General features: G+C 47.3%; 1 protein-coding gene across 3 annotated transcripts in view; it reads left to right on the forward strand.

Annotated features, from left to right (window-relative positions):
* The window catches only part of LOC120585109 (3 beta-hydroxysteroid dehydrogenase/Delta 5-->4-isomerase-like), a 176,232-nt gene that overhangs the window by 159,781 nt on the left and 7,117 nt on the right, over positions 1–9,334 (forward strand). For 2 of the 3 annotated variants that reach the window (XM_039841333.1, XM_039841334.1), the window contains one exon: positions 8,713–8,865. In XM_039841333.1, coding sequence (XP_039697267.1) covers positions 8,713–8,865 — 153 coding nt within the window. Of the gene's footprint in view, positions 1–7,989; positions 8,528–8,712; positions 8,866–9,334 lie in introns of those variants that run through there. The other variant, XM_039841335.1, reaches the window with a different exon arrangement.

Genomic DNA, 9,334 nt, shown 5'->3' on the forward strand with positions numbered 1-9,334 from the left:
CCCCCAAGCCCTCATCTGCCTTAAAGGTCCCTTGCTTTTCTCAGCCTTACTGCTCTTTATATGCTATTCTCTTGCCCGAAATCCTCCCCCAAAAGAAAAGATGTTGCAAGGGCAGCTTAGTAATGACAGAAATAGCTAGTGGGTAAAACTTTTTGCATATCCTATATATGTCTATGAAACAATTATGGACATGACGGAAGAGCCATACGTATAAAATATTCCCCAACGAAAATCGGACTCCTATCTGTAGAAAACGGAAATAATGTAGTTTAAAACATGGGCTCTGGAGCCGTACAGACATGGGCTTAGCAGTCAGGACTGCCACCTGACGTGCTAACAAATAGTGGGCTATTTGAAAAACTCTCGTGACTTGCGAGAGTTTTTCAAATAGCCCACTAGGTTGGGAGAACAGTCGAGATGATGTACGTACAGTTCAGAGTGCAATGCTTAGCACCTGGAAGGAATTTAAGAGAGCAGCTTTCATTATTGTTTGGCAAATTCTTATTTACCTTCCAAGACTTGGCTCAAATATTACCTATTCTTACCCCGCCTACTCGCGTGGCGCTTTCTATTGCATTGTGCACATGTCACTATTACAACCCTCGTTATAATGTGTTTGCTTGTTTTATTTATTTATCTGTCTGTCTATTTATTTATTTATTTATTTATTTATTTATTTATTTATTTACATGTCTCTCTCCGCAAATAGACTCTATATGGTTCCAAGCAAGAAACTGTATACTTGGTAATGGGCCTGGCATATAGCAGTATCTCCATAAACATTTGTGGGATGGATGGATGGATGGACGGATGGATAGGTGGATGGATGGACAGACAGATGGATGGACTGAAGATAAATGGAAGAGAGGAGAGGTGGACTGAAAAAAAAATGAATAGAGGCCCTCTCCCCAGTCCAGCAGTCAGCTAAAAGAGACTTCTAGAGCAGGGGCGCCCGGCTGAATAAGATCTGACACTCGAAGACATCAAAAAAGGGCTAAAATTTAAATGTCCTAAATAGATCACCTCAAAACCCATTTCCCACGTTCTCTCTTGCTCCTCGTCACCTTCTCTTCTCTATACAGCAGCGAGAGAGTAGTTCGTTTGCTCGTTTTTAAGTGCCAGCGGAGTCTGTGTTAAGCCTTTCTGTGGCTTCGCACCCCGTCCCGCACGAACGCCGAGGCAGCTCCCCAGGGCACTGCGTGATCTGCTTCTCGCCACCCCTCCCGACTCGTTTCTTCGTCACTCTGCCCTTCACTCACCACGCCACAGACGTTTTGCCTCCTTTCTATTCCTTAAACAAGCCAAACTCTCTTCCTTGCCTCTGGACTTCCGCGCTGACAGTTCCCTCTACATAAAATGCCCTTCCCTATCCTCTTCCTTTGCTCGGCTCTTTCGTGACATTTAAATCTCAGCCAAAGTGTCACCTTCTCAATGAGGTGAGATTCCCCCGACTGTCCCGTCGAGAATAGGGTCTGCTTTACTCGGCATATCACCTGCTTCCCTTCTGAGTACTCACTCAGTCGGCCATTGCCTCATCCTCTGTTATTGTTTGTTCGTCTTCGCCAGCTCAGGGACCTTAATCATTCTTGCTCTCTACATTCCTAGGGTCTAGGGCCACACCCGACACCCTAGAAAGCTTCGAGTAAATATTTGCTAAATGAATTAATCCAAAAAGGCAAAGCTGGATGGAACCGCATTGTCACATCTGAAGAAATTATAGCAGTTCCGGGGGAAAACAATGAGTTAAGACAGAACCAAGCTGAACGGGTCACTACCTAAGCCAACAGATGTGAAAAGTCTTCTGTCATTCCTAGCCAGACAGTTTTCTGCATAAACCCATGTCATAGTACAGTTCCACAGTTGCCCAGCTTATCCTGTATACCAAGGGCCAGGTCAAGGAACATTAGATAGCATGGAAGACACATGCAGAAGTCTCCCTGGTATAACTCTTAATGCCATAGACAGTTTCCTAACCCAAATGTATGGAGCATATGCCACCTACTTATTTAGAAAGAGAAAGTATGGCAGTATTAGTCCCGTTGCCTATACTGGGGTGTACCCAGAACCCAGAATTCAGGAGAAACAAACACCCAGACTCCCAAATCATCAGTCCCTTTGACGCTTCTCAGAATAAAAGATCTTAAAAGGGCACATCCATAATGATTGAAACAGCTAGTGGATTCCATGATTTGTACATCCTCTGCACCTCTATGAAATAACTATGGAAATTTACACTCTGGAGAAAAGAGGTTTTATTAACCAACAAAAATCATACTCCCTATCAAACAGGGTAGGACGGACCAACCAGACGAAAGAAGGAAGGTAAAGCTAGTGGACACTGTACAGAATCGTGGTCTTTGAGAAGAGGCTAAGTTAGGCGTCATGAATGGCTTGATAAAAGAAAAAGGGTAGTTGACTATGATGATTGCGTTTGACCCAAACTTTTTATTCAGTTAAAAGTTCAAACCGGCTCCGCATTGGGTAGGCTGATGGCCAGTTTGAGGACAAGGAGGGGTCTTAATCTGGCAGCAAAGGTGGGGTGCTTGTGTTGAAAGTTTAGGGATATACAAAGGACGTGCCGTATCCAGGGGCCACTGTCTGGCTGGTACAGTCACAATTGCATTGGGGGATAGGAAGTCTAAATGACCTAAACGAGGGTCTCGAAGATGACCGTCAACACATCGATTAGAGTGGCAGCACGTACCTTGGAAAAGATGGAAATTTCACACATATCAAAAAGGGATGTGGGGCAGGGGTGATTCTGATGTAGCTGACTCATGCGCCTCTGCAAGGAATCTTGAGAAACTATTTTAGTTCACAAAGCCAAGGCCGGAGACATGAAAGAACAGATAGTGAATGAAAGCCTAAAATGTTTGTGTTCATGACCTAGACTGCTACAGGCCCACATAAATAATGTCTGTTCTGCGTAGTGCCCTGACTCCAGGGAAAGCAGAAAAACAGAGTTTTGAGATAAGAGGCTGAGGGACTCTGGAAACAAAATAAAAATAGACTGTCTATACCAACCCTTCACCAACAAGAGAGAAAGGCGAGACCTTCATTTAAGCTATATTGGATAGTTTTGCTGGATAGACGTAGACTTTCTCAATAAAGTACTAAAGAGCTAAACCGATTGAAAAGATCGAAGTCCAAGAAATGTTGTTACTCAGAGGTCCCAAGAACATGGACTCTGCTAGTGGGCAGGCTGTGGGCAGACTCCTGAGGGAACTGCACAACCTAGCCGCTTCGGGGGCAGGTGACCACACCTAGAATTTGCACCTCTCTGGCCTGCCTCTCAGCCCTCATACCCTGTCACCCACTGGGACCAGCATCACATTCGGTGGGGCTGGATGCACTCCTTAGAACTTCACTCTTTGGAATTTCACAGAACTATGGATCACAGAACTATGCCTCAGACACCGCTTGTCGAAGTTTCTTTCGATTTGTCCATGAATTTGGTCTCGTTATTCTCTTCACATCCAAAATAACATGAGGCTATCTCAGTACCGAATTGTCCTATATGGTACAAAAGAATAAATAAGCAGCCATGAAAATAAGGTTCAAAACCAGAGAAATCATTGGTGGAATAACATTCACCCTTCTAACTGCCCCATCGCGACCTCATAAATCACATTTTTTTTATTTTTATGTTCTGATTTTCTTGCTGGCTGGCGAACATGACATAAAATTCCCCAAGTTTCTGCATAATAACTGTAATCATAGAGACTTCTAAGTAGGCATGAAGGCCAGGTTGGCTTTTCAACCCTGACATCACCAGCTAAAGTCATTCCAGATTCGTTTGGGGTAAGAGTGATAATCATTATAGCATATGGCATTACAGCAATTTGACATGCAGATAATGACGTGAGCTTACTTTATAAGAGAATCTAGTCTAAAAATTCGTTCTCAGCGTACATATACCTTGATGATAACTGTATTCTTTGTTGATCCTGGACACATGTGCATTATTTTTTTTTAAGTTGCTTTTCCTTCTGGACTCAGATGGCAAGTTCCAAGATCCCAAGGAAAATGAGCAAGGATATTTATTATTATAACTATAATGCCAAAAGGATGGTTCTCATTGCCTTGGCAGTATAGACAGAGGCATGTTCACACTCATCTTAAGAGATGCATGTTAACCTCAGGCGGGACTCCTTGGCCCCTAAAAATGTCCTGCATTAAAATGCATGGGTAAAGAAGGCAAAGAAATCTTCTCCACTGGAAAGTTTTCAACAGTGAAACCGAATACTGGGTATCTAAAAGATTAACGTTGTTTTCTGATTAAGAGACTCAGCTTTGAAGTCACTCCAGGGTCAGGCTGTCTGGATCCAGGTCCTGGCACCACTGTCCTCAAAATGTTTGGCAAGACTGAAACCTCTTTGTCTTCCACTATCAGATAATAATAGCGGTCTTCTTGGCTCGTCACTGTGAAAATGAAATGATGTGGGGGACTTCTGCGTCCTCTTCCAGGACACGAGGAGCTTGGAGGTCTCCACTGCATCCTAACGACCAGGGAAAAGCTAAACAAACTGAAAAATTTACAACTCTTCTTGATCATTCAGAAAAGTGAGGTCACAGAGCAAACCCCTGCCCCCCACATTGGAGAGATAGGCAGACACAGAGAATCACTCACCTGAGCAGGAACCTCCATGCAGACCAGTACGGGGTGCAGGGCGGGGAGGGGGCGGAGAGGGGGCGGGAGGGACCTGAACTGTGATTGCAGACTTGCAGGCGCCGTGGACAAGTCTGAGAGTCAAAACCTGCAGCAGGCCCAGCCCGCCAGATCCCCGCAGCTGCTGCTTCACCTCCAGGAGGAACCGCACCAGGTTCTCACAGTGAATCGGAGAACCATCCCCTAGAGCGTCCAGGGGCCAGTGAGAGGAACCATTTAAAAACACTCCAGAGCATGGCCCTCTCACCAGGGCCTGCCGTCAGGAGCAGCCATTTTAGCAGTGTAAATATATATGTGCCTTACCGTTAAAGTGTACAGCTGAAACCTATTGGATTTAGTTGACCAATGTCACCATAAAAAGAAGGTATTGACATTTAGCTTGCAAAAAAAAAAAAAAAAAGAAAGAAAGAAAAAATCAGCAACTCTCCTCGGATCCCTAAGAGAGGGGAAGACACGAGGCAAAGCTCTGCTGTCTCTGACGTGGCGGGGCGGACAGGCAGATGGCCTTCCCACGCCGTCGTTCTTGTGACTGCTGCCTTCCATTTCCTCTTACGTGTTCACGCTTAAGGTTCTCAAAAGCACTCGGACATCGCAGTCCTTAATTGTTTACATATCCTTTCATTCATTTATTCATTTGGCAAACATGAATTCAGCTCCTATCTAATTGTTATGGGGATATAAAGACGTAGAAGACATAAACGCTTCATTCCGTCAAACGTTCAGTGGTTTTTGAATACCCACTATGTGTCACGCACTGCGCCAGGTGCTAAGGATTCGACAATAAAGGGAGTAGCCCTTTTTGAAAACAATAGAACAACCACCACAACCTCTCGGCCCCACTGGCTTTAACATGAGATCTTAAGGCACAACTTCTTGAACAGGATTTTTTTTGTAGTCAGCGCTCGTCACTTCTTTTCATCTGTAGTAACTCAGCGCACTCCAACTGAATTTTCTACCCAACTCTTCGTGAGAATTGGCTCTTCCGGAGTGACTTTCGAACTCGATGTGGCCAAAACCAGCAGTCGGCCCTCTCCTTCATTTTACCTGATGCCTCAGCAACATCCAGCAGAGCTGACCACACTTTCTTCTCGGTGCCCTGAGCTGCCTCCTTGTTCTGTCCGACCTCTCAACGTTCTTACGTTTGTCCCAGGCTTCAGTCCCGAAGCTTCTCCTTTCATCATGAACACTCTCTCCCTGCAGCGTCCCATCTCACTCAGTGCCTTTGAACGTTATCCTCACGCGCTTCCATTTCCCAAGTGTACCTCTCTAGGACCGTGGCACGCGGAGCACAGTTGTCCTAAAATGGCCCAATCGTTTAACAAGGTAGCCGAGAAGAGAGAGCCCCTCTTTGGAGCATGAGGGGCTGTGCCCTGTGGAGCCCGTGGCTCTCTCCCCCAGGAGAGGGAACTTTTCCATGAGCCACACAGACTCGAGTTTCCCATACAATGTCTGCAAACCACCGACGCTCCGATCCGGGCTGCTGGGCACCCACGGCGCACGTGTTCCTGGGTGGATAAAGCCGCCTTCTTGCACTCGAATGAGACAGAAGCAGAATCAGGGAAGCGACCGTCCCGACCCTGGAATGCACAGCCACAGGGCGGGCCGGCGGTTTCCTGACCCCCTGTGCGTCTGTGCAGGATGGAAGGGTGGGCAAGACACGCCGCCTGACCCTTGGCTGACCTGTGCCTTTCCTGCGTCGTCCTAATCCCGCACGTTATTGAACCCACACTGTGTCACCCCGAAGAGTTCTTCCCAAACTCCGATGACAACTGGTGGTGACCCAGATGGGGACCTAGATGGAACCCACCTGACATAATAACATGCCCTGACTTTCCCTTTTAAACACATGCGTTTAAAAGGCTGTCCTGAATCTACTTGGCGTCTTTGTCAAAATCAATCGACCATGTGAATTTAGGCTATTAACTCACCACATGCAAAATTTCCCTCAAAATGGATCATAGACCTAAAGGCAAAGGCTAAAACGAAACACTTCTTAGAAGTAAACATGGGTGAACATCTTCGTGACCTTGGGTTAGACAAAAACATGAGCGGTAAAAGAAAAAAGAATTCTTTTTAACGAGACTGCGTCAGAATGAAAAGTATTTGTGCTTCTAAAAATGTTAAGAAAACAAAAAGATAAGCCACAGGCTGGGAAAAACTATTTCAAATCATATATCTATCGAAGAACTTGTATCTAGAACATAAGATATTCCTACAACTCAACAAGAAGAAGATAAATAACCTAGTTTAAAAATGAGCACATAAATTAGATTTCGGTAAAGCTCTTTTGAACTTTAAAAAATTAAACAAAAAACAGGTGATATTGCGGTCCTCATATGCTTGCCCGTTATCATTCTCACTTTCCATAGAGTTTATATTCATTGGTTCCACTTTAGAGACTGAATTCTTCTTGCTCCATTGGCTCTTTGGCTGAAAGCCACTCCAGAGAGACACTAGCTGACATCCGCCAGCCTCTGACACTCCCAGCAGCTGGGAGATGCGCACGCTTCTCTTAACGGCGGGCAAAGATGTACAGTGCACCTTGGTGGCCTCAGGTGGGGCCCCACCCATCTCAGCCAGACCGAGGGGCTCGAGCTGGTGCAAATAGCTTCAGAGAGCAAGCTGCTACAACTGTGACGGCGACAATGTTTCCTGAGCAGGTGTGTCCGAGCCATCAGGAGTCCGGTGCCCAGCGGAAGACTTTAGAAGAAAAAATCTGGAGCCTACATCTGGGACTAAAAATCGGAAAGTAGTTGCTTCTGCGGCAGAGATGGCTCTGGCAATTGACTGCGGGAACATTCGGGGTGGAGGAGGTGTTCTCTGTCCTGTTTGCGGTGGTGGTTACATGGATATATATATAATTGTCAAGGTGCAGTGAACTAAGGCCTTAGATCCGGATGCTTGTAAACTACATCTCAGTATTTAATGCTTGTAAACTACATCTCAGTATTTTAAGTGGAGGAAAAGGCAGTCCCAAGGCGCTTAACGGTGGTGGCATTTGGACATTGCCGGGCATGAGCTGCAGTAGTCCAACGAGTGATCTTCCTGCCACGCTCAGGACCAGATAAATATTTTGCTGGGAACTCAACATGGGTGGTGTAAAAATGAAAGTAGATGTCTCAGGTAATAGAGACATCAGGTAGTCTGTGCAGACATCCAGACTCTGACATAGAATCATAGGGGGTCGTCTAAGGGCACAATAACAAAAAAATGAAGCCGCTGCTCTTCCTCTTAGCTCTGGGGAGTTGTGGGGAAACAGAAGTGGGGTGGGGTGGGCTGGTTCAGGGAGCAGTTGGGTGAACTCAATAACAATAACATGCAGAATGTATTAGGTGGGAAAGAAAGTCACTTCCCTCAGAACTTAGTGATTGGCACTGCCACCATCACAAATTTGTCAACTTTGCAAGACAGCAACACTTCAGACCCCACTCTGAGAGAGGGGACAGTGGACTGCGGTGCATTCCCACGGCCCACCCCCACGCCTCGCCCAGATGTCTTCACTTCCCGAGGCTGTGAGTTCACACTGTGCTGGGAGACCGCTCCTAGTCTAAAGCCACGGGCTGGGGATTGCACCCTTCTGGCACAGACGGCCTGCTGTTCTGTCGATGGCAGGACCGAGTGCTTTTATCAACGCTGTGGCCTTGAAGCTGGTTTTCTCTTCCTGAGCCCTGGAGGAATGAGAAGTACGTGGGAGGAGGGACGGAGAAGAGGGTTTAGCAATGAGCATGCAGTCGAGTCCAAGGTGAAGAGGCGGAGCCAGAAGGAACAGCCCATAAAGCTCCGGGCCTGCCTTCAGCGGGGCAAGGTCTCCGGAACGGCGAACGCGCAGGCTCTCCTCCTGCTCTTTCCGACTAACAGGTCAGAGCTTTGTCGTCCTCTTCCAGCGACTCCTGGGCGGGGAGGAGGTTGGGGGCTTTTGCAAACATGGAGCAAAGGGAACGAAATGGCCTTTTGCGCGGCTGTCACCACTTGGCCTCCGTTTGGGGCCATCTTTGGAGTCGCCTTCTAACCCATCCCGCTCCCTCCTGCTCCTTGGTCTCCAGGTTTGGCCATGGCCGGGTGGAGCTGCCTCGTGACAGGAGCGGGAGGCTTCCTGGGTCAGAGGATCGTCCACTTCTTGGTGGAGGAGAAGGAGCTGCAGGAGATCAGGGCGCTGGACAAAGCCTTCAGACCAGAAGTGAAGGAAGAATTTTCTAGTAAGTGAACTCGAGTCCTGAGTGTGTGGCTCCATCTTGAACCCTGCGTAGGTGTGGGATGGGGGTTCTGGTCTAGCAGATTAAGGAAAGTCGTAGCCAAATGAAGGCTGAGCCTATGTACAAAGTCATCGGAAAGGAAATCCCAGACGGTGGAGTGGAAGAGACACCGGGCTGGGCGTCAGGAGCCTGGACTCCGGCCCCGACGCAGAGCTGGACGGGGTGGCTGTCAGCCGGCCACTTCGACCTCCAGGCCCCATCTCGTCCACAAAAATCACATACCGGTTCTCTCCCTTGTCAAAAACTCTTGAATGTTCTGAAGACTTTTGATTCGGCAATTAACGTGCAGCAGCTGCAAAGGGCAGGCAAGCACCAGGAAGCTGGGGACCCCTCCAGGTGTCCCTGCCCCTCTTGCTCACACTGGCCTTTGCGTGGCTTCACGTAGCATCTCCAGTGAAGGTGAAGCTGAGTG

Source organism: Pteropus medius, unplaced genomic scaffold, assembly GCF_902729225.1.
Source record: "Pteropus medius unplaced genomic scaffold, Ma_sr-lr_union100, whole genome shotgun sequence".
NCBI lineage: Eukaryota > Metazoa > Chordata > Mammalia > Chiroptera > Pteropodidae > Pteropus > Pteropus medius.